The sequence below is a fragment of the Mustela nivalis genome (genome assembly GCF_964662115.1).
Source record: "Mustela nivalis genome assembly, chromosome: 17".
NCBI classification, from domain to species: Eukaryota; Metazoa; Chordata; class Mammalia; order Carnivora; family Mustelidae; genus Mustela; species Mustela nivalis.
Genome location: NC_139036.1, coordinates 18510740 through 18535659, shown reverse-complemented (window position 1 = coordinate 18535659; position 24920 = coordinate 18510740). Strand labels below are relative to the sequence as shown.

At 47.2% G+C, this 24920-nt stretch overlaps 3 protein-coding genes across 5 annotated transcripts in view; 2 read left to right on the top strand and 1 right to left on the bottom strand.

Annotated features, from left to right (window-relative positions):
• The first annotated feature begins 32 nt into the window (after positions 1-32).
• On the top strand, positions 33-8656 carry RFLNB (refilin B). The gene is made up of 3 exons (XM_082707259.1): positions 33-375; positions 3085-3194; positions 5543-8656. The coding sequence occupies exons 1-3, from the start codon at positions 160-162 to the stop codon at positions 5871-5873; spliced, it is 657 nt and encodes a 218-aa protein (XP_082563385.1). The 5' UTR covers positions 33-159; the 3' UTR covers positions 5874-8656.
• A 4381-nt stretch (positions 8657-13037) lies between these two features.
• On the bottom strand, positions 13038-16052 carry LIAT1 (ligand of ATE1). 2 transcript variants are annotated; one of them, XM_082707258.1, is made up of 2 exons: positions 15728-16052; positions 13038-13576 (listed from the first exon to the last, which is right to left on the bottom strand). In XM_082707258.1, the coding sequence occupies exons 1-2, from the start codon at positions 15933-15935 to the stop codon at positions 13116-13118; spliced, it is 669 nt and encodes a 222-aa protein (XP_082563384.1). In that variant the 5' UTR covers positions 15936-16052; the 3' UTR covers positions 13038-13115. The 2 variants fall into 2 exon arrangements, with proteins under 2 accessions (XP_082563384.1, XP_082563383.1); XM_082707257.1 differs by having other exon boundaries at positions 13038-13573; positions 15728-16051.
• The window catches only part of RPH3AL (rabphilin 3A like (without C2 domains)), a 169452-nt gene continuing 158994 nt past the window's right edge, over positions 14463-24920 (top strand). For both annotated transcript variants that reach the window (XM_082707177.1, XM_082707180.1), the window contains exon 1: positions 14463-14680. The gene's annotated coding sequence lies outside the window, so the exon portion shown is untranslated. The remainder of the gene's footprint in view (positions 14681-24920) is intronic.

Here is a 24920-nt window from a genome sequence, read left to right as displayed (position 1 = left end):
GCGGGGCCGGGAGCGCGGCGGCCCGCGGGACCCGGACGGCGCGCGGGCAGCCGGCAGGGAGGGCGGCGGGGCGGGCAGGGGCCCCGGCCCGCGTGTGCGCTCCTCGCGCCCCTCGCTAGTCCCCGGCCCCCGGCCCCCGACCCCGGCGCGCTAGCAGCCATGGTGGGCCGGCTCAGCCTGCAGGATGTGCCCGAGCTCGTGGACACCAAGAAGAAGGGCGACGGCGTCCTGGACAGTCCGGACTCGGGGCTGCCCCCCAGCCCCAGTCCCAGTCACTGGGGGCTCGCGGCGGCCGGGGGCGGCGGCAGCGGCGGGGAGCGCGCACCGGTCCCCGGGACGCTGGAGCCCGACGTGGCGGCGACCCCCGCGGCCCCGGTGAGTGCCCCGCTCGGGCTCCTTCCCTCCCCATCCAACTCGCAGCCTGTTCCCTGGGGACAGCCAGCCTTGCCTGCCCGCTCCGGGAGCGCCGTCGGCGCCGCCACCCGCCCGTCGGGACGGCGTGGCCATCGCGGGGAGCCCGGGGCGGGAGCGCGGCGAGAGCCTGGCCAGCTGGAGCCGGTGGCTGGAAAATTGTCATCGCCTGGGAGGCGCGGGAGCCCTGGGAGAGGCGAGCCCCCGCCTTCTGTCTTTGGGGTGGCGGCCCCCGGGGCTGCCAGGCAGCGGCTCGGCCATATTCCTGCCCGGGGCCGGGCTGGAGAGGGGCCGGGGACACCGAGAAGGAACCCCAGCCTTCTCTGTCCTGCGGGCCTGGGACCCCCGGGCTTAGCGCCCCACCGGTGGCGCCTCCCAAGGACCAGCCCCCTCCTGGCTGGTCTTGGGGAGAAGGGTGTGTGTGCTTCAGCTCCCTGATTCAGAGAGCAGGAGGGACCAGCCTTTGGGGACCGTGTTCATGGTGTGGGAGGGGACCTTGGAGAAAAGTTACCCCCTGAGCCTCCCGCCTCCTGGTGCCAGCCCCTTCTCCTGTCACCTAATCCCCATCTGGCACTTGAAGGGTGGGAGGCCTTTAGATGGGTGGAACCTTTCAAAAAGGAATCCTTTTATTTTATTTCAAGGTTTTTATTTAAAGAAAAAAACACGTAGTCTTTTTTTGCCTTAGGAATCGCTCAGTGGTGGTGTTTATTGCCTTTACCTAGAGCTCAGGGGAAGCCACATCCTGTCTTCAGCCAAGGCTCAAAGTGGGGCTCTCAGCCCCCCTTCCTACCCCTTGGAGATGACTCTGTATGACCCTCTCCGCTGGGGTGAAGTAGTCAGTGGCAGCTGCTGTTCCTTAAAGACCTATGCACGTCGATGGGCTTGGAGTTCTTGACCCAGTGACCCTGTCTCTGGGACATCGGAGTGCATTCCCTTTGGAGTGCATCACTTGCCTCAACTTGGCCTTCAGAACCCTTGTCTGGTCCTTCTAGCTTCACCCTCCTGACCACAGGCAGATACATACATTGGTGTCTCTGATGCTGTCCCTCTATCTCGCATGCCTTTTCCTTCTGAGCCCACCCTCTCCTACAGCTGCCTTTTTGACCTGTCAGACCCCTGCTGGCCCTTCAAGCTCAATTTGTCACCTCCTCTGGGAAGTCTTCGTTGATGCTTCCCAGAGCCATGCCAAAATCAATGGCTTGGTCCCCATTCCCTGGTGGCACCTTGTTCATGTGTCTGTTGTCATTCCTGATGCCTGTCCCATTTCCAGCCTGCACCTGCACCAAGGTGTGGCGTGTCTGTTGGGTTGGCAGGGAGGAGCGAGCCCATAAGGCAGGGGCAGGAGAACTGAGGGCTTGTGTGACTTCCTGGCTACAGTGTGAGTGTGGCAGAGCTGTGCACCTCCCCTCCTGCTATCATCCCACAGCCCCCAGGGCTGCCCGGAGGCACTCCCTAGGTCGAGGGTCTGGTAGCCAGGGAGCTGGGGGCAGAGCAGGGCCCACTGTCCCTGCTCGGGGGCTGTTTCCGAAAGCTCTGCGGCAGTCAGTGCCCACACCTTCTCCTGCCCCTGTTACTGACCACGGTTCCCAGCCACAGCCCCTCCTCCAGCCAGGGCTTCTTCAGCCCTCCACCCAAGTTCAAGAGCTGGACCCAGAGGACACTTTGCTCCTCCCTCACCTACCCTGGTCCCCTCTGACTTCGTATTTCAACCCTGCACCCTCACTTGACACTGGCCTGGTAACACGATAAGTCTTAGAGCCTCCCTTCTAAAACTCTCTGCTTCCTTCTCTACCCTGGAAGATGTCGGGGGGCGGGGCTGCCACCTCCACATCCTGGCCCAAGTGTGGATCCTTCTCTCAAACGAGGCAAAGAAAGTGACAGATTGCCAGTAACCCCAGGAACCCAAGGCGCTTCTCCCTGTTGAACACTTACCACAGAGGCCCAATTCCAGTCAACTCGGGGAAAACTAGCACCTGTGTCTAGGACAGAACCCTCCCTTATTCAGGCTACCTGATGAACCAGAAAGTTCAGGGCCTCGTCCAGGCCAGGAGCCAGTTAACCTCTAGGGATGCTGTGCTCTGGTTCTTTGAGTCTGCTGAGCAGTGGAAGGTGGTATAGAGAACTGTTTTGGTGTCCATCTTACCAGTGAGTTTGTGGCTCCCTCTGCTTGCTTGGGTGTTCATCGAGCCGTCCCAGAGGCTGGGAAGGCACAGGTCAAGTCCCATTGAATCTTCAGTGTGAAAAAATTTGTGGTAGAGTTTTTTGTTCTGGCCTTTTCTGGAGTGTTGCTGAGACCATGGCAGGGTTGGGGGACACATTGTTGAGGGTTCTGGTTAATGAAACCCCAGTTTGTCAAGGTTTTCTCCCTGCCTTGATGCGGGATGGGGCAACTGCCCTAGGGTCTCATCCCAGGGTCATGATGCTGAGCTCCTTAACCTCTCACAAAATCCCAGTGGAGAAAGGAGGCATCCCCTTGGTGTACAGGTAATGATGCAACCCAGGCCTCCTGGCTCTCCAGCCAAAGCTCTTCCAATGCTGTGGGGCAGCCTTTCTCCAGGATCATTCCCAGGACAGGGACACAAATCACAGTCGAGCCCATCAGCTGGAAGCTCAGAGCCAGCACCTCCATGGGGGGCCTGGCCTGTGGTCTAACTGTCTTCTCCATTCTTGCAGAACCCAGCATCTCTGCCTAGCCCTCTCACCTTTGCCTGCTCACCAAGGCTGTGCCCTCTGTCTTTCGGTGAAGGAGTAGAGTTTGACCCTTTACCACCAATGGAAGTAAGGTAAATACAGTGGGTCCAGATTGGATTGGAGTTTTTCATTTTTTCCTTCTTTATTCTAGAAATGAATGCCTGTTTGTTTGTTTGTTTGTTTGTTTTTAAAAAGTTGATCACAGGGGCGCCTGGGTGGCTCAGCAGGTTAAAGCCTCTCCTTTCAGCCCAGGTCATGATCCCGGGACCCTGGGATCGAGCCCCACATCGGGCTCTCTGCTCAGTGCAGAGCCTGCTTCTCTCTCTCTCTCTCTCTCTGCCTGCCTCTCTGCTACTTGTGTTCTCTGTTAAATATATAAATAAAATCTTTGGAAAAAAAAAAGTTGATCACAAAAAAGTGCCAAAGACTACTCATAGTTTGTTGGGTACTATGTTGGATTTCTTATGTGTTCTAACCAATTAAATATATAGACACACCCTGCAGCACCTGAGTGGCTCAGTCAGTTGAGCTGCTATCTTTAGCTCGGGTTGTGATCTCAGGGCTCGAGATAGGGCCTCGTATCGGACTCCTTGCTCTGTCGGGAGCCTGCTTTTCCTTCTCTCTCTGCTGCTGCACCTGCTTGTGCTCTTTCTCCCAAATAAATAATAAAATCTTAAAATCTTCTAAAAATTTAAAATATCTATATATAATATATCTATCTATAGATATCTATATATATCTATCTATAGATATATTTATCTATATGATAAATATGCAAAGGCAAAAAGCAAGTCGCAGGACTTTACATATAACATGATCTTGTTTTTATTTCAAAGGGTGTACCCTTTGAAATAAAAACAAGATCATGTTATATGTAAAGTCCTGCGACTTGCTTTTTGCCCTTTTTGCCTTTGCATATCGTGACCATCAGATGCATAGAGCTTTATAATAAAATAATTCCTCTTTCAGGAAGCTGCGTGCCCTGTTGCCCCGTCCCTGCTTCAAGGTGCTCTACCCTTGTCTCCTGTTACAGTTTCACTGGGCAAGGACGAGTCTTCCTTTGGGAATTGATCTCATCCGGGATTACCTGGGGGCAGAGATCCACAGAGTCTCCGTTAAAGATCTGTCTCTTCAGGGAAAGGAATTTTACTTTTGGTAGCTTGTGGGCTTTTTTTTTTTTTTTTTTTTTTTTTTTTGCTGGAGTTTCAGTTCCCTAACACAAAGGGCCCTTTGATGGGGAACAAAGGCAGCTCACCAGTTTGGAGGTGAGCCGTTCAGTCCTTTATTCCTGTGGAGCTTTTATTTTGAACAAAATGAGGACATGACTTCCCGACCTTAGCTTCCGTCAGCCTCTTACCCACTTGCTTAAGGGGAATGAATAGATGTTTCCATCATCCAACCGACCCACTGGAAAGAATGCTGATTCTTACTCCTGGACCCACGGGGTAGGGTCTGTGTGATGCTCTATGAAGCTGTAATAATTACTCAATAAAATGAACTAATGCTTTGCTTACATTAAAAAATAATAATAATTAGCTCCCAAATTACCAAAGAAAGAATAAAAAAAAAAAAAGGTAAAGGAGTTGCTGAGGAACATGGAAGTTGATTTATTTTATGGAAATCAAGATGGTAATTGGCTCTAATTGATAAGGTCAGATCTCTGAGTCTCTGGTTTGAGGGGTCTCCCCATCAAAGACCACGGGGGACCAAGTTCAAGTACTTGGTATTACTGAACTTTTAAGAATTCCTGGGTCCTTCATTCTGTCATTAAAAAGCCGATGTGGGGAGTGGGGGGTACGTCTGGCTAGCTCAGTCGGTAGAGCATGCAATCTTGATCTCAGGGTCAGATGAGTTCCAGTCCCACATTGGACAGAGAGCTTCATTTAAAAAAAAAAAAAAAAAAGCAAGCTGATGGTGACTTCAGGGGACAGAGAAAACAAAGCAGGGACCCCTTATGAGGGGGTAGAACCTGCCTTGTTCTGCCACTGACATACACCACTTGCTGCATGTGAACACTTTGCTCAGTTACTTCTGGGCACGTTTCTCAGAAAGAGGAAACAAGACATGGAGAAGCAGCCAGAGCGGCTCTTCCAGCTTACACACACAGGCGCTGCCTCCAGGGGCTGCCCCCTGTCAGGAGAAACAGTGCGTGCAGGGTGAACGTGGTAAATCCCCGCCCCACCACTCACACCTACTGTGACTTTGACCTCTGTACATTCATTTCTTCTCCCTGGTGCTTGGTTCCGTTAGATTAGATCCTGGAAAGAAAGTGCTTTGAACAGTACCTCCCAGTAAGCTCTTCCTCAGCTTTGGGCTGCTTCTGAAAAGAGCAGCCCCAACTCGGGGTTTGCACCCCACCAGAGGATCAAGGTCACAGTGGGGGCCATCGTGCCCCAAGCTCAGGGGATCAGCTTCGAGCTGCCTTCTCTCTCCTGCCCAGGTACACGTCATCCGTCAAATATGACTCTGAGCGGCACTTCATCGACAACGTCCACCTGCCCCTGGGCCTGGCAGTGGCCTCCTGCAGCCAGACCGTCACCTGCCTCCCCGACTCCACCTGGCGCAGCTACAAGGCGGAAGTGCGCTTCGAGCCCCGCCACAGGGCCGCCCGCTTCCTCAGCACCACCATCGTCTACCCCAAGTACCCCAAGACCATCTACACCACCACGCTGGATTACAACTGCCGCAAGACCCTGAGGAGGTTCCTGTCCAGCGTAGAGCTTGAAGCCTCAGAGGTCCTGGGCAGCGACAGCCTCTCGGATGAGTGCTGACGGGGTGGGGTGGGCTCGGACCGGCTCTTCCGCTGCCCTCGAGGGGCCCACGTGCTCCAGAGGAGTCTGGCCTCGTCGTCCCTCAAAGTCCGGCCTGGGGAAGAAAACAATGTCACAGCCTCTTATAGTCATGGAGAGAAATGGGTTTTTAAAAGTGTTCAGATTGGTCTCCAAAGGCGTGTATTTCTCATTTGCAGCTGCATGGCTTCCCCAAAGTCTCAATTTGTTGAACAAATAAAAAGCCAACTGGAGCGAAAGGAAAATGGCCCCAGTTTGAAATCCGGAGGGAGGAGAGGGCTCTTCTCCTCTCGGCTGGTTAGCCTGAGGAAGAGCGTGGAGAAAGTCTCTGGGCTGGAAAAAGTGAGCTGTAAGACCTTCCAGCCCCGAGTGGTCTTCCCCCACAGCAGTGCTGGTTCCCTGAGCTGTGACCGCCACCCGGGTCCAACCTATGGAGAGCTCAGTTCCACTCCGTCGTTTATTTCCATTTCCATTCGTATTCCTGTTCACCCAAACTCTCAGAATTCTCTATATCCTCTTCATATAAAAAAAAAAAAAAAAACCAAACCCAAGCCACAATATAAGATGCCTTTTTAAGAAAGGGAGAAAAGGTTCACCCTGTTCTCCCCACTCTTCAGGAGGCTCACATGCATCAGGGGCCCGTCTGAGAGCCGTGGCCTCAGTTCTGGGTCCTTCCACCGGTAGGGTCCGAGTTTGGGCAAAGTGCCTTGAACACTTGGCATCTGATAATGTCTCCCCAGGCTTGTGTAACTCTCCTGATATGTATTTTGGGTTTCCAAATACTTTCCTATTTTCTTCATAAGACAAAACATAGCCTAGAGAAATAGCATTTTGAAGGACTGCTTAGGGAAACCACTTTTGGGGACTCCATGAGGTTTCGGCCCACTCAGGACTGGCTGGCGTCTGGGAGAGGCAGATGTAGATGTTTCCAGTGACCTGCTTCATCAGGATGTGCGTCCTTTCCTGGGACCCCGGGTCAACTTCGACGGGGTCAACACCGCAGAGGAGTTCTGCAGTGCCTTAAGTCTAAGCCAGAAAGCAAGAAAATCGCCCCATCATTCCCTCCAGGTGCAGGAAAGGTGACTTCAGGATAGGGATTGATGTCACAAGCCAAACCCCAAAACTTGGGCGCCGTTGGGATGGTGCACGTTTCTTGTAAGTGCTTACCGTAACATGAGAGACAATCATGGCGTTTGGTGCATGTGGAGGACACTCCAAGAGCTCAGCTGAGCCAGGCTCAGAAGCAGAAGGGGTGGCTGGGCCAGAGGCTATGGTGGGCCAGGCTGTGTCTGGCTTCAGCCTACGGCCCCCTCTGCCTCCCCACCAGCCCATGCCTCTTCCTCCTGCCAAGCCCTGAAGGGTTTGAGTGAAAAATGTGGCAGGTGGCCTTTTCTCTTCCAATATTGGAAAGAACAATCCATGAATATTTCCTTTGAATACATCCAAATTAGACCATGTGCTCAAGGGTTGTAGAGTATTGTAAACCCGGATTCCCGCAGTATTTTGGGGTTTCTGTTGATGGCTTCTGTGTGTCCTGAAAACAGAATCGAGAGCTGACTGGGGACCATGGAGCCACAGCAGGGACTTGTGTTCTGAGGAGAGCAGGCGTGATGATAATCGTTCTCCCTTAAAGTCATTCGAAGCCTCTAGAGCCAAACTGTCCAGTGTCTTCTTCAGCTTTAACAATGTGTGGTCTGTCATGCTCCTAACTGTTGGACGAAACCCTCGGTGAAGCCTTTGAGTGGGTTCGTGGTCCCCAGTTTGCCACAGCGAAGCTCAGCGGCGACTGATAAAGGTGGCACTCTGGGACTCCAGGACCTCCACTATGCAGAGTGACAGATGCTGTCCTCCTTTGGAAGAGTAAATTACGTGGCATTTCTTGATGAAAATGGATTTTTTCCCTCTCTGATTTCATAATCTTGGCATTTAAGACAAGCGGTAAATGTAATTTTTAAATTATGTTAAGAGAGTTCCCAAGGCTTTGTGTCCTGGCCCAGAGGGGACATGTGAATGAGCTCAGAACGATATTGTAGGCAGCGTGGCAGGAGACACGTATGGGAGAACATGGCCTTTGCACAAGGCAACGTTTTGAGATGTCCGTATGAGATTTTGTTTTGTTTTTGGGGGGTTGGGTTAAGTTTGGACAAAGCATTCTAGCTGTGGAGAGAATCTGAAATATATCAGTAAAGTAAGTAGAAGTGAGTCATTGTGAATGGGTAAGGCAAATTGAAAAGCAGGTTTTATCTTAAGTTATTCACTAGGGAACTAACTGCAGTTCTTTCTAATCCTTTCTTTCTCTTCAAACCTGCTTTGCTGCAAGTTACAGGAAAGAAGCATAAGAAGATGTAATGGGACACTTCAGGGTGGATCAAATGACATTGATCTTGGTGGACTTGTGTGTGAGTTTACGAGGTGGAAGCAATGATTTTTAAAATTCCTTAAAACCAACCATTCTTAAGCATATCGGAGAGATACAGTTTACTTATGAATTAAAAAGTCTTTTTTCTCAGTCTCTTAAATTATAGCTTTCATGTAAGAAGGATGATTTTGTATTTTCAGAGAAAAGTTGTTTCCTTTTCAAGGTCAGACCTTTTGAAAAAGAATAATTACCTTTTCATTTGACTCTTTTCCTGTTTCTAACCTTAGAAAATCCAGAACAGTGTTTGACAAAAACTATTTTTTAAATTTATCTTTGACATCTGTCCCATTCCATTTTGCTTTGTGACCTCTTCATTTAACAATAAATTATCTTTAAAGAAACAAAACTTAGAGATGCCTCTCTTTTTTTACAGTAAAATCATGTTTTGGTGAAGAAACATGAGAAAAACACCTCATCTTGAGACACTTTAAGATGTGATTATATTTTAATACCATGATACTTCTGTCGGGAGGAGCATTCCCCTGGGGCACAGAAAGATTTTACAGGCACCCCTCAGCACAGATAGTTTTAGGGCATTTGTTCGCAGATTCAATGTGTACTTGTTGCGAAAACCCACCTACCCTGAAATTATGACTGGGCCGGTCCCTTCCTTCTTGGCTCTTCTTTCAAATTGCCTTTCTTGGGGTGCCTGGGTGGCTCAGAGGGTTAAGCCTCTGCCTTCAGCTCAGGTCATGGTCTCAGGGTCCGGGATCAAGCCCCACATTGGGGTCTCTGCTCAGTGGAGAGCCTGCTTCTCCTCTCTCTCTGCCTGCCTCTTTGCTTACTTGTGATCTCTCTCTCTCTGTCAAATAATAAAATATTTTTTAAAAATTGCCTTTCTCCCATTTTGTAGAAGAAATACATGTGTTAGTCTAACACATCTTTACTTGACGGTGGGACATTGCTCTGGGCCAGACAAACCTGTAGGCACTGGACAAAGGGACAGTTAGAAACACTGGAATCAGGGCACCAGGACCCCACTGTAGGGCTCCTTGTCTATCAGTGTCCTTCACACACTCTTGTCAAGAATGAAGTACAGGGGCAGAAGTGAGGTCCGCCTGCTGTGGGAAGTTATTACTTCCAGTATCTCGAAGTGAGGCAGCTGGAGTGATAACATAATTCATTTAATACCTACAATCTCTTCAATCTCAGGCCATTGTCTTCCCTGATGCAAAGTCCTTTTGGGCAAAGTGTTGATAAGAGAAGAGTTGATAAGAATAATCGAAAGTGAAGGCATCTTATTTCACTCAAGTGTCAAATTCACCGCAAGGCTTGGTGGCTTATCGGTTAATCTTTGAGTTACAACTTAAATATGTCCCAAGAATGCATATAATTATGTGTGTGCATGGGGTTTGGTTTTTTTTAAGCCAGTCTCTTTTTAACAGAAATTAAGTCTAATTTGGCTGGCTCAGGAGACAAGAGCTAACACTGCCACTTAGATTATATAGTGTAAATTTCCCATAAAATGAATGAGCGAATAGCAGTTTCAAGGTTATGTTGGAAAAATATTTAAAGCGTGTAGATTAAAGCTATAATTGTGTGTGTGTGTGTGTGTGTGTGTGTGTGTGTAGAGAGAGAGAGAGAAGCAAACATGTTGAAACTAATAATATTTCAATTTTGCCTCAAAAATACCTAAGCAAATCAGATTAAGCTGGTACCTCAAGGGAAAAAGTAGCAGGTGTATGAATAATATGATAAATCTTAGGAAGCCATTTTCGTATACTCCCCAGAGATATGAGAAGGGAATGACTCTATTGATTAGGTAACAAATCTTACTGCAAGAAATACTTCTTCTCAAAACTAAATTCTTTTTTTTTTTTTTTAAGACTTATTTATTTGACAGAGACAGAGCACACAAGTAAGAGGAGCAGTAAGCAGAGGGAGAGGGAGAAGCAGGCTCCCTGCTGAGCAGGGAGCCTGATGCGGGACTTGATCCCAGGACCCCAGATTCATGACCCGAGCTGAAGGCAGCCGCTTAACTGACTGAGCCACCCAGGAACCCCTCGAAATTGAATTCTAATAATTTTATTTTAGAGTAGAATCACTACAAAGTGTTTTGTTCATAACACTACTTCCCAAAATGCTTTCTATGGAATAAAATAAGGTTCTATGATCAAATAAGTTTGGGAAAATGAAAAGCTGCAGATCCCAAATATGTTTATTGTGGGCCTTCGTGGAACACCTGCTATTAGTCAGCTCTTGCTGCGTAACAACCACAAAACCGTAGTGGCACATGGCAGCAGGCATTTATTTCTTGTGTAAAAATGAACAGGTCTGATGGGGCAGTTCTGCCCAAGGCTAGGTGTTGAGTTCAGCTTTGTTCCGCTTGTCTCTGAAGCAGGCTCCTTAGCTGGTAGTCCCAGGTTACACGGGGACACTTTCATGTTTGGCCCGAAAGCCCCCAGTCCACCAGACTTTGAGACCCTGGCTTCATTTCTCCTGCATTCCCTCTTGCTCCAGACCCCTGTAATTTGTTTTGTGGTTTCTTCAAGTTGTATCTATTGGCTGCCCACATCCCACTGTGAAACACCCTCTGATGGGATGAGCACTACACCATCAGCAGGACAGCCTCCTCAGTGGCTGTGCAGCCACCCCAACCTAAAATATCATTGCTCAAAACTCTCCCAGTGGACTGAGTACTTCCCAGGGGCGAGGCACTCTGCTAAAGGCTTTATGTAAGTACTGCATTTGATTCCCACCGCACTGAGGTAAGCAGCTGTGTCCCTGTTTCCAGATGTGGGGGGTTAGTGCTCAGAGAGGTTAAACAATCTCCCCAAGTTCACACAGCTAGCACATAGCGGGAAAGACATAAATTCAGCTCTGATGTCAAAGCTCATCATTTTAACTACCGCACCGGGATATCTCATAGCAGAAAGGTGATCACAGGCCAGCCCCACTCTCACCACGCATGGAAGACGCCCCTGCAAAGAGACCAAGGGATCCTATGGCCTCACTGTCCCACGCACCACACCCCCAGCCACTACAGTTGATCCGGAGGACAACTGAACCACCCGAACCGCTCTATCCTCTGCTGTCTTTACCTGGAGCCCTGAGGCATCAGGCAAGGTCCTGTGGCTGAGGATTAACACATGTCCCATCTCCTCCTCCCCATGGGGACACACCAAAGCCCTTGTTCCTCTTCACTTGATTCTATAGGTGCCCCTCAATCTGGACAGCATCCCAGGGAGGGCCATTCCTGTCTGCTTAATGGCCCCTGCTGGACCTGCCTGTTAACCTAGAGAGTCTAGGGAGAGGACAGGGCTTTTCCAAAAGTCCCTTTGTTATATTTTGTCACAGTATGGTAACAACTTTGTAAATGGCCATTTAAGGAAAGGTGAGAAGAGGGCTGCTGTGTCAGCTGGGGCTAGCAGGGACCAAGATGACCACTTTCCCTTCACTTTCAAAAAAGCATTCTGTAATGTTTTGTATTGGCTTTCAACCTCTCCCGAGTACAATGCAGGTTGTAACTCCTTGGAAGGCAGGAACCTGATCTTAAACCGCCGCTCTGTCCCTTTTGGGCCCTGCACTATGTTGCATAGAGACTACCCCACCCTGGACCTCTGGATCTGCATCTTTGTGCCTGAGGAAGGCCTCCAGGAAATGCCAGGAAATTAACACACACACACACACACACACACACACACACACACACACCCAGGACCATCCCTCAGCCAAGGCCTGTGGGCAGTAGAAGGGCCCAGCTCCCTCAGGCTCAGGCCGGAGGATCTTGACAATGTTTCCAGGTGGGATTAAGCTCTAGTAGGGAAACAGGCTTAACCGTGCCCCTGGATTGGCTGGCTTCCACTCCCTGTGCTTTCCCTACTGAGCTTTCCTTTAGATCCCAAATAATCTATTTCCATTTGAGTCTTTGTCTCAGGGTGTGCTTCTGGAGAACCCAAACTAATGCAATACCTTGGCCCCCACTTAATAAATATTGGAGCAAAGCAAGAATATTAACTTAGGACAACTAGAACTTTGCTTAAAATGCTGTTTTAGGAGATTAGAGGAGGAATATATACACACACACACACATATATATATGTGTGTGTGTATATATATTCCATATATATATATGTGTGTATATATATATATATATATATTTTTTTTTTTTAATGAAGTAAAATTACATAAGTTCAGGTGTATGATGCTATAATGTGATCACCACCACAAGTCTGCTTACCACCCATCACTGAGCCCCCTCACCCATTTCCCTCACCCCCAACCCCCTTCCCCTCTGGCAACTGCCAATTCGCTCCCTTGGGAGGACCATATTTAGAAGAGAAGCAATACTCCTTTTGAGACTTCTCATAATTATCTCCCAGGGATGGAGTTCTGGAACTCAGTTATTTTGAAGACCACATAAGGGCAGGGAGTGTATATAATTTAAAAAAACAAAACAAAACCAAAAAAACCCTTCTGGGATATTTGGGGCATTTTCCTTGGGCCTAGAGAAGCATGCTGTGTGAGGAGTTTCACCCATTAAATTAGCTTTAGATTTAGAATCGATATAATCTACACATTTTCTCTTTTAGGGAAGATTACAGATGTTGGTGATGAGAAATTAAGTAACAAAGAGATGCCAGATTATCCGAGAAAAAAAAAATCAGAAAGAGCTCTGTCCATTACGTGGCTTCTGTTCAGAAACAGTGCCTTCCCCAGGCCACGAAAGGCACCCTGGTGGACGGAGAAGCTGACCTCATCAACACACCAGACATCTGCTTCCTTCAGACAGTCTGATTTCCTTTTATTATTATTCTTTGGTAACACAAAAGCTGGTGGTTCGGGGAAAGCGTCAAGCTGGATTTTCACTCTGGCGCAGCAGCAGCCAGGTCAGAGGGCAGCAGCTTGGGAGGGAGGCTTCCTTCAAAGCAGGACCTGCCATCTGAGCTGCTGTCTTTATCGCAGAGGTACAGAAGGTTCTCAGGGCTCTCCTCGCCACCCAGGTCAGAGTGGAAGCCCTTGAGGGCCAAAATGCGGTACCGCTTCCTCCGGTTCAGCTTATATAGGCGAATCCTTTCTTTTTCTGCTTCTGGGTCAGCGAGAACTCCGTCCCAACGCAGGCTTTCGTTGATGTGGTTGGAGAGGTTCTCTTCTATTTCAGCGAAATGGGGGAGATTTACAGTGGAGTAAGGCGGGATGGGCTTGTGTTCACCTTTGTCCTGTTTGTGCTCTTGCCTGGGGCCATGATCTTTGCTGGAACTTAAGATGTCGTGAAAGGACGAGGACAGCTGCTGACTCTTCAGGCACCGACTCTGCTGTTTATCTGCTGAGCAGATCAAGGGTGTTAGCCTGTGTGGTCAGGCTTGCCCTCAGCCTGTGCAGGTGTGATGCCCAAATCCCCAGAGATGTAAGGGCATGGAGACCCTTCCTGACCTAGGGCTCAAAGAGGCAAGCCCAAGGGCCTCCTATATACCCACTGGCTCTAGGCTTTCGGTCAAGTAATTTGGGGGAAAGATGAACGGTTTACTGAAAACACACTATAGGCCGGGTCCTTTGGATAAAGGTGATAAGCCTTATTTTCCAGGTGAGGATACTGAAACTCCAAAAGTCTACCTTACCAAAATTACATAGTGAGAGGTAGGGCCAGGATTTGAACATAGGCCTGGATCCCAGTGCCCTGTTCCTATTCTTTCCACCGTTCCATTCATGCTCTTTATCTCACCCAGGTACCGAGCAGTTTAAAGAGTCTATGACTCCACCTGGAGTCTGGACTTGTTTACAATGGGAAGAATGGAGAAAACAGAAAAGCTTCCTAAATCTGATTGTGGAAAGCAATATCATGCCCAGTCAGGAACTATTTCTGCTGTGTGGCCTCTACTGAGGTGGGGTTTTTTTTTGTTTGTTTTTTATTTTGTTTTGTTTTTTACATTAATACCATTTCTGAATTATAGAGCCCTTATATAAAATATTGTAAGCTGTGGTTCTTTCATCAGCCTATCCTTCTGCTTTTTGGGTAGACAGACAACCCCCCCCCCCTGCAAAAAAAGAGAAAATAAGAAAATAATCCTCTCTGGGCATTTCTCTTTCTTCCTATTCCTCAAAAACTATTTGGTGTCCCCTGCTGACCGTAAGAGTTACATGCCACTATTATTTCCAGAGTCAGAAACTAGGCCAAAAGACAGTAAGTTTCCTAATTTGGTTTTGCAGATACACGTGGGGCTTTCTGACCTCAACTCCAGAACTTTTTTTTGCCTATGAAGATTCCACCGGAGGAAGTCATTATAACCTTCCTATTGCTCCCTTTCGCAAACCACAAGGATGACGTGGGGAAGGCTGCCACTCCCCCTGCCTCCAGCTTACAAGCAATGCCAGCTCTACACACAACAGGCCAGGGCCCAGAAACTTGAACTAAGGACTACCTGTGCTAGAGGTGAGAGCCACCTCCCTGACAGTCAAAGACCCAGAAAGGGACCACACCAGTGGAAACAGCACTCAGAGGCAGGTGCCTTCTATGTCATCATTACACTCACTCTCCATACACTGGGTGCTCAGTGCCTTTGTCAAGAAATCCAAAGGCTGCTGAAACAGGAACTTGGTGAAATATTGGTACTCTATGGGCTTGTGGCAGGTGTTGGCGTGTGTATGAAGTGTTTGTGGGAGGTGGGGGTTATGCACCTGAGTGTGTAGCCAAGTACCCATATGTATGTGTCGCCTGGGAATGTGTGTGCTGGTTGAGGTATCTGTACTTTAGTTATATTTTTGGTGGTTATAATGCTATCGGGGGTGTTGTTGAGGGTGTTGGGGATTATGTAGCAGTGACTGGTGTGATGGTGCATGTGTAGTCGAGGGCAGGAGACAGCCTGTGCAGGAAGGATTCTTTCTATGCATTTACAGTAAGTCTACATAACATCAAGAAGGCAGGTGCCCCTAACACATGGGGCAGAAAGCAAAATCCTGTGTTTCTGTGACTGTTTGTCACCAGTGTCTTAGTATCTTGGGCTTGGGATAAGTCTTGGTGAAGATGAGGGTATCTCTGTAGGACGGCTTGACATTTCTTTGGGGAAAGTGTGGTTATTTAAGATTCTGAATTTTAGCTGAGGGATTAGGAAATGGAGAGGGTGTCCATGCAAAGCTGAGTTCCTGTGTGAGCTGGGAAGCTCTGCAGGAATAACGCTGGGGGTGTTGGGGATCTCTGTGGGGTAGAGGGTCTCCATGAATGTTGAGAATTCTCCATGCAGGACTTGGGGTCCTGTGGACATGTATGGTTTTTATGGGCAGGGCTGGGGCATTACTGTGTTGCGTTAAGTGGTATGTGTGGAGAGCGGGAGGACCTCTGTTTGGGACTGGCGAGTTTCTGTCTCTGGTCTGAAGTGGTCCCCAAGTAGATGGCGGTCTCTGTGAGGAGTGAGGACAGGTGACCTCGGAGAAGAAACTGTGGTACTGGAGCCTAGGCTGCTGCGCTAGTTGCTCCTCTTACCGTCCCCCTTGCCGGACCCCGTGGTCTTCTTCTTCTTCTTTTTCTTCTTCACCTTCCGTTTGTTCAGTTCTGAGGCGCTGCCTGCGATGGGGGGCAGTTTGGCCCCCAGGCAGCCCACAGTGCCACCCTCTCGCTCCTCCTCGTCGTCCTCATCGTCCTCGCCCTCTTCGCCGTACCCCGACGCCCCTACCACACCGCGGCAGTCCATCAGCCCTCCGCGCTGCCACTTGCGCCAGGGACAGCCGGAGACCCCTGCCGCCGAGCCCGCGGCAGCAGGAGCCGAGCGCCGGGTCAGCGCCACGCGTTTCCATGGCGACCGCCACACACCGCGCGTGCGCAATCCAGGAGCGGCCGCCCGGGAGCGTAGGTGTGCGCATGCGCCCTTCAGCCTGCGGGAGACCTTTGCACAGTCCTAAGTTCGTCCCGGAGGAGTGAGGGGAGAGTGTATAAAACTTGTCCTGACACGTAAGTCCACCTCCGTGCCTTTTAAAATGCTGTTGGTCGTCTCCCTAAATTTTTATGTCCCGAGTTCCAGTCTCAAGCGTCTACCCTGGCCTTTCAAGTCCAACGCGTTTCCAACAAACTTACTTCTCCGTGGTTCTCAGTGAGCAAAACAGCTAGACCAGGGGAAACCTGGTGGCCCTCCCTCATCCTGGCGGGGACTCACGGCCATGCCTGGCACTTGAGCTGCTGGACCCCCGTCCTAAATGGTCTCTCTGCTTCCAAAGCCTCCTCGCAAGATCTTTATCCGCACACCCGCTGCCACGAACTTTTAAAGACAATTGGCTGGCGAATTTCAGTCTCTTGCCTAAAGCCTTCCAGTGGGTCCCCGTCACAATACCTTACAAGGCCTGGTGTGATCTGTCTGCTTTTCTTGACAGGTTTATCCACCACAGATTGTATTTTCCAAAAACGGCTCCAGTAATAGCGCCTTTCCCGCCGTGCTCTTCGAGAATTTTGCCACTTCACATCAAATGACAGAGTCTAATTCCACTCTCCTTCAATCTAGGTGGGTTTGGTCGACTCACTTGTAACCCACGGGATGTGGTGAAACTGATGCTGTCCCTTCTTAGCTAGGTCATAAAACATAATGCAACAGCATCCTTGTTAGCTCTGGAGACCTGAGCCCCCAGGAAGGAAGTCTGAGTATCCCGATGCTGCCATGCTGTGAAGAAGCCAAACTAGACCACATGGAAAGACCATAAAAAGGAGAGAGACCATGAAGAGAGAGAGCGCGAGATACCCCAGCTATCCAGTCTCTGATTTCCCATGTCCAGCTAGAGTCTGAGTGCAACAGCAGGAGCGACCTCCCCTACCTCCCAGGCCAGTCTCTCTCAGCCAAGCCCTTCCTGAGTTCCTGACCCAAAGAAATTGTAAGAGATAATAAAATGATTATATTGTCATATAATATATGATAATAAATATAGATAATAAATTATTATACTGACATTTCTAAGTTTTGGGGTGACAAGATACGCAGCAATAAGTAACTGGAGCATCAGTTTTTTATTTTAGACATTCTAGTTTATATGAAGTCATATTTCCCTGTGGTTGTAAACCATTTCCCTGAGGACTAACGATGTTGAGTACTTTTTCAACTGTGTGTTGGCTGCCTGTGTATCTTACTTTGTGAGGTGTCTATCGGAAGTCTTTTCCCATTTTGTAACTGGAATGTTTTTATTTTTAGTGTCAGTTTGTAAGAGCCCTTCCCGTGTCTTGCATATAAATCCTTTGTCAGTGTTACGGCTGCAAAGATATTTTTCCAGATCTGCAGCTTGTCAGTTATTTTCTTCATAGTATCTCTTGATAAACAGACATTTTAAATTCTGCGGAAGCCATTTTTTTGTAGCCTGCCTGAAGAGTCTTCCCTTATTCCTAATCACAAAGATAGTCTTCTGTTTTCTTCAAGAAGCTTTAGGGTCCCGGAGTTTAAAGTTAGGTCTATGATCCACCTCAAATTAATTTTCTGAATAAGGGTCAGATAAGGCTCAAGATTCACTTTTTCCCAAATGGATTTCCAGTTGATTCAGCAATTTCCATTGAAGAAACATTCCTTTCCCCATTGACTTGACTTGGCACTTTTTGGGAAAATCAACTAACTATATGAATCCATTTCTGGGTTTTGTTCTGTTGCATCAATGTATTTGTCTCTCTTTCCACTGATACCACACTGTCCTGGTTATTATAAGCTTTTTAAAATTTTGTTTTATTTATTTATTTGAGAGAGAGAGAGAGCCTAAGTGGGGGGTGGGTGAGGAGGGGTAGAGGGAGAGGGAGAAGCAGACTGTCCGCTGAGTATGAAGCTCAACGTGGGGCTCCATCCCAGGACCCTAAGATCATGACCTGAGCTGAAGACAGACACTTAACTGACTGAGCCACCCAGGCATCCCTCTGGTTCTGGTCAGCTTTGTAGTAAATGTTGGTATCAGGTAGTTTGTGCCCTCTGGCTCTGTTCATTTTGAAGATTATTTTGACTATTGTAGAGCCTTTGCTTTTCCATCTACATTTTCCAAATCATCTTATCTATTTCTTCAAATAGCCTGTTGGGATTTTGATGGCAATTGCATCAGCTCTGTCAAGCTTGGCACTCTTCTGCTCAGTAATGACAGTCATTAATACTGACCCAAACACAGGCATGTGTGGCCACATCACTCTGTAAGGGACCCTTCTGTTATTCAGTCCTCTCAGACACTGGCAAGCTCCCAGTTTTGTCCAGCACAACTCTCTACATGGTGAATGCTTGGAAGCTGCCCCTCACCTATCTGTTTTTCTCCCTAGGAGCTAAGTGGGGGTGTAAATGACAGAGATCCTTTGCACAGATGATCACCTGCTGGATGAGATGTCAGGGTTTACTTTCCAGGTACACTGCCCTACTCCCCCCTGGTGCTTGCAGACAGGTGCTTGGAAAGGCTATCTTTTCTCCCTTTCCAAGAAAGGCTGGCATGTGTTCCCTCTCAGCTGGTCCTCCTTGCCTGGGTGCTCATCTGGCAGGAAACAGCTTGCCCACATTTCTATTCTTGATTTTGGTGAAGGTTGCATTGAGGTTATGCTGAGCCAGCCAGTCAGCTTTGAAAGAGAAAATTCACATCCAGCAAAGAAATACATTATTTTAAAAGAGTTTATTTATTCATCTATTTGAGAGAGAAGGAGTGTGAGTGGGGGGAGGAGCAGAGGAAGGAAAGACAGATTCCCTGCTGAGTGGGGAGCTCAATTCAGAGCTCAATCCCATGACCATGAGATCATGGCCTGAGGCAAAATCAAGAGTTGGATGTTTAACCGACTGAGCCATCCAGGACCTCGGGAATGCATTTTTAGTATATTGGGGTTTGCATTTTTTTTGTTGTTTTTTTTTTCTTTAAGATTTTATTTATTTATTTGATAGAGCGAGTGAGAGAGAGCACGAGCAGGGGTGAGGGATAGAGGGAGAGGGAGAGGCAAACTCCATGTTGAGCAAGGAACCCAATGTAAGACTCCATCCCAGGACCCTAGGATCGTGACCTGAGCCAAAGGCAGACATTTTGCTGACTGAGCCACCCAGGCATCCGGAATGCAGTTTTGAATGATCATAAAAATCTCTTGCAAGGGGCGCCTGGGTGGCTCAGTGGGTTAAGCCTCTGCCTTCGGCTCAGGTCATTGTCTCAGGGTCCTGGGATCAAGCCCCACATTGGGCTCTCTGCTCAGCAGGGAGCCTGCTTCCCTTCCTCTCTCTGTCTGCCTGCCTCTCTGCCTACTTGTGATCTCTGTCTGTCAAATAAATAAAAATAAAATCTTTTTTAAAAAAAATCTCTTGGGACGCCTGGGTGGCTCAGTTGGTTGAGCAGCTGCCTTTGGCTCGGGTCATGATCCCAGGGTCCTGGGATCCAGTCCCACATCAGGCTCCTTGCTCAGAGGGGAGCCTGCTTCTCCCTCTGCCTCTGCCTGCCTCTTTGTCTGCCTGTGCTCGCTCGCTCTCTCTCCCTCTGTCTCTGGCAAATAAATAAATAAAATCTTTAAAAAAAAAAAAAATCTCTTAAGGTGAACCCTCCTACACTGTTGGTGGGAATGAAAGCTGGTGCAGCCACTCTGGAAAACAGCATGGAGGTTCCTCAAAATGTTGAAAATAGAACTGCCCTATGACCCAGCAATTGCACTATTGGGTATTTACCCTAAAGATACAAATGTAGTGATCCAAAGGGGCACATGCACCCGAATGTTTATAGCAGCAATGTCCACAATAGCCAAACTATGGAAAGAACCTAGATGTCCATCAACAGATGAATGGATCAAGAAGATGTGGTATATATACACAATGGAATACTATGCAGCCATCAAAAGAAATGAAATCTTGCCATTTGCAACAACATGGATGGAACTAGAGCGTATCATGCTTAGCGAAATAAGTCAAGCGGAGAAAGACAACTATCATATGATCTCCCTGATATGAGGAAGTGGTGATGCAACATGGAGGCTTAAGTGGGTAGAAGAAGAATAAATGAAACAAGATGGGATTGGGAGGGAGACAAACCATAAGTGACTCTTAATCTCACAAAACAAACTGAGGGTTGCTGGGGGGAGGGGGTTTGGGAGAAGGGGGTGGGATTATGGACATTGGGGAGGGTATGTGATTTGGTGAGTGCTGTGAAGTGTGTAAACCTGGTGATTCACAGACCTGTACCCCTGGGGATAAAAATATATGTTTATAAAAAAAAAAAAATCCAAAAAAAAAAAATCTCTTGCAAATAGAATTGAGGAAGTATATCACAATTTGATTGATGAAGAATCAGAGAGATGCAAAGTGACTTGCTCAGGCTCTCTGTGTTAATTAGCTACCAAATCAGGCCTGAAATTGCAACTGAACTAATGGGAATTCCCTCCTTGGTGAGTTCCAGGTAGAGACTATACCAGGTGGAGTGTCAGACAGAAGAAACTTTATTTGCAGCAAATAAGGAGATCACAGGGAATAACTTCCAAAGCTATAACTTGCCATACTATGACTCCCCAAAAGACGGGTGAATGGGTCTCTTTTATTTGGTTTAGGATCAATATTCAGAAAGAATATTGTCATTGTATGTAGAAGAGAGCTTCAGGTCACAAATGGATCTTAAGGAAATGTGCCTAAGCATGCATATGTTGTATGTTACGTTAATGAGGTTCAGTTCTTGACCTTGGGGTTGTGAGTTCTAAACCCATGTTGCAGGTGAGTTTGCTTAAAATAAAAAAGCTAGGGAGAACTTGAGAAAACCAAGGTGAATGGGTACATGCACGTGAATGGTAAATGTCAGGTCTTGGAGTCTTGCTGGTGACAAAACCCACATTCCTAGTTCTACATCTCTTGCAGGAAAGCAGTCGATTTTACCATGATCTTCACCGACCAACAGAAGAGATGACAGTATTTTTTTTAAGTACCCAATATTTTTTATTTAAATTCAATTTAATTAACATATACTGTATTATGAGATTCAAAGGTAGAGATGACAGTATTTTTTGAGGTCTCTTTGTAAGAATCAAGTTTTCCCTTTGGCCAGAGCTTTATGTGGGCCTGCCTTGGAGAGCTTGTGACTTTAACCCTTCCTGCTACCTGCTCAGCTGGGTCCCTGCGGCTGGCTGGGCTGCTGGTTCCTACTCCCTGCTCTGCCCTGCCCACTGTCTCCATGCTGTCAGTTTCTTTCCCAAGGCCACCAGGCAGTTTCCACTGTTTAGCAGAACCAGCCTTAGACTTGGGCAAGGGGAGATTCCATCCTGGGTCTTGTGCTTCACGGGACCCCACTCTGACTCTCCTCCAGCTCTCTCCCTCCGTAAGTTACAAGAAGTCTATGGAATCGAGTGCTCCCTCTCTCCCGTCCTTTAACCCACAATCTGAGTCCCTAACATCTTGGATTTTATTGTGCAAATGACCCAGCCCCTTTGTAGGACCTGTCTGGGCCTCTTTCCTGAGTCTGTCCTCCTGAGTAGCTCTGGGCCAAGGGCAGCATAGCTGGCAACTCAATAGGCAGACTGAGGTGTCCAGACCTATTCATTCAAAGACCTTGTCAGTGTAGGACGGAGCTGGGAATGGGAAGGGAGAGGCAAGCCATGGGCTGGGTGCAGAACCCCAAAGGCACTGAAATTTTAAATTAAAATCTAGCCTCCCAGATTGTTATGAAGGTCTCTTTGTCAAGGTGGGAAATGGTACATCTTTTATTTAACAGTATGTCAGTTTAATTTATAACTTTTAATATTTAGACATACGGTATGTGGGCCTCTGTCTCTACGCTTGCCCCAGGCTTTGCAACTGTTAAGAGCAGGTCTGTTCTTTATCTTTCCTCCTTTTATTACCCACTCCAACTGTTTTCTGATTTTCACTTTTAAATAACAAAAATTCAGCTGAATAAATTTGAAGATCTAATTGGCCTTATCAATCTATTCATGAGTTGAGCAGCATCCCGATATCTGGCAAGTGGAGAGATGCTCCGCTGAGCCAAAGGAAAGAAAGGTTTTTAAAGACAGAGAGAGTGGAAACAAGGAAGGGAGGAAGGAAGGGATGTGGGAAGGACGGAGGGAAGGAAAGAAGGAAAAAGGGGGGGGGAGGGAGAGAGGAGAAAAGGAAATTATTAGCAAGGAATGCATTGTTTAGGCAAGATTGCCCTCCTGAGGGGAATAGAAGGGTTCTATCAGTAAATTTCCTAGCATTGACCAGTTAATTCCATGTTAACTTGTTACAGTTAAAGGTTACATGGCTGGGGGTTTGAAACTGCAGTTAGGTTAGGTATGAAATCTTGTTAGCTGACTGGGCCCAAGTGGTGCCATTTGGGGCCTGTGGTTTTCTTTTATATACACTTCATACCTCCTGTTACCTTAAAAAAAAAAAAAAAAAAAGTTAAAGGAATACCCTACAACCAGTTCAATAAATTGCACCATATCCATATGGTGGAGTCCCTGGCAGCTTCTGAAACAGAATAAGGCAGCTTGATTTAGACTGATTCAGGACAGAGGCCAAGAAAGTGTTCATGGAGGAGAATAGTGCAGAGCAGTGGAAATGGTTTGCTAACACCTCCTACCCCCTCCCTCACTTTCCGCCAGCCCCACTGAGCTTGCTGCTTCTTCAACACGTTGAGACAGCTCAGCTCTCATCTTTATGCTTGCTGCCCCCAGAACACTCTTGCTCTAGATGTCCTGCCTTCATTCTAAAGGGTACCAGAATATGCCACCCCAAAATATACCTCTTTGGAATATGGTTTATTTTGAGCGAAAGACCACTGAGAACTAGCAGACACAGGAAAAGCTCTAAAAAGCTCTTGTAAAGGAAATTGACATTTATAAATGAAATTTACATTTGTAGAGAATTCTCCCTCTGCCATACCAGAAGTGAACTCTTAATTCCAGAAGTCACTGACTTAAATCTGCATAACAAACCTTACTAGACAACCCTTGCTTACCATACTCCCCCTGGTCACCTTCCCCTGTTCCCTGGCCACCTGGAAACCCCAAATCCCTTTGCTTTTGTCTGACTTAAGGTAGTATACAAGCCTCAAGCACCTAGCCCTCCTCCTTGACCACATTTTTTTCTCTGTAAGCTCTGGCATAAGGTATTTAAAACTTTTATTCTCTTGAAATCTGTTTTCTATCAGTCTAATTCACAGATCCTAGCTACCAAACCTTGGAGGATAGATACAGTTCAAATATTATCTTATGAGAAGCCTTTCCTGACTACTGTCCCTGACTGTCCTTTATTTTCCTCCAGAGTGCTTATCGTTCTTTGACATCTACATCTAGTTGTCTGTGTGTCCTCTGTCTGTTTCTGCAAGAGAATAAGCTGGAAACTTTGTTTTGTTCGCTGCTGTACCTCCAACACTTAAAGCAGTGCTTGACATACAACAAGCACTCAATAAATACTTACTAGGGGCACCTGGCTGGTTCAGTTGGAGGAGTGTGCGACTCTTGATCTTGGGATCATGAGTTTGAGCCCCACATTGGGTGTAAAAATTACTAAAAATAAATAAACTTTAAAAAATGCTTATTAAGTAACACATGCGTGAACAATATATGCCATATATAGGGCACCTGGCTGGCTCAGTCGGTTGACCATCTTATTCTTGGTCGCAGCTCCGGTCCTGATCTCAGGGTTGTGAGTTCAGGCCCTGCACTGGGCTCTATGCTGGCATGGAGCATACTTTAAAAAAAAAAAAAATTTAAATATATATAAACATACACACACACAAATATCTCTCTCTCTCTCTATATATATATATATATATATCTGGCAAAGTGCTGAAAGGATATATAAATATCAGGTAAAGTGGTTGTCTCTTTGAGAGGAAGAGAGAGACTGCTTTCACTTTTATCTTCTTTTGTGATGCTTAATTTTGTTGCCCAATGCATATAATACTTATTTTTAAAGTGATTTTTTAAGGGCACCTGGGTGGCTCAGTGGGTTAAAGCTTCTGCCTTCGGCTTGGGTCATGATCTTAGGGTCCTGGGATCGAGCCCTACATTGGGCTCTCTGCTCAGTGGGGAGCCTGCTTCCTCCTCTCTCTCTGCCTGCCTCTCTGCCTGCTTCTGATCTCTGTCAAGTAAATAAAATCTTTAATAACATTTTTAAATGATTTTTTAAGTTCTATAAATTCATCAACGGGAATAAGAATTTTATTTTACTTTATTATTTAAATAATTTGTTTAAAACAAATTTTTTAAGAGGAAGAATTTTAAAAATGTGGTTGATTCCCATAATGGAATTGATTTTATTTTATGGGAATGAAAATAAACAAGCTATGGTCAAATGGGACAACATGGATGTTGAGCAAAAAAGTTGCCAAATACAGATAAGCAAATCTATAGGGACAGAAAGCAGATTACTGGTTGCCAGGGGGGGTGGGAAGAAGGGGGAAACAGGAAGTTATTACTAAACAGATGTGGAGGTTTCTTTTAGTGTGATGAAAAATTTTGAAATTAGAGAGATATGATGATTGCATAACACTGTGAACACAGTAAATGCCCTGTACTGTACACTTTAAAATGGTTAATTGTAGGGGTACCTGGTTGGCTCAGTGGGTTAAGTGTCTGCCTTTAGCTCAAGTCATGCTCTCAAGATCACGGGATTGAGCCCCAAGTCAGGCTCTGCGCTCAGCGGAAAGTCTGCTTGAGATTCTCTCTCTCTCCTGCCCCTCCCCCCTCAAATATAATAAATAAATAAAATCTATAAATAATAAAATGAGTTCTTTTTAACTGAGCAGTTATG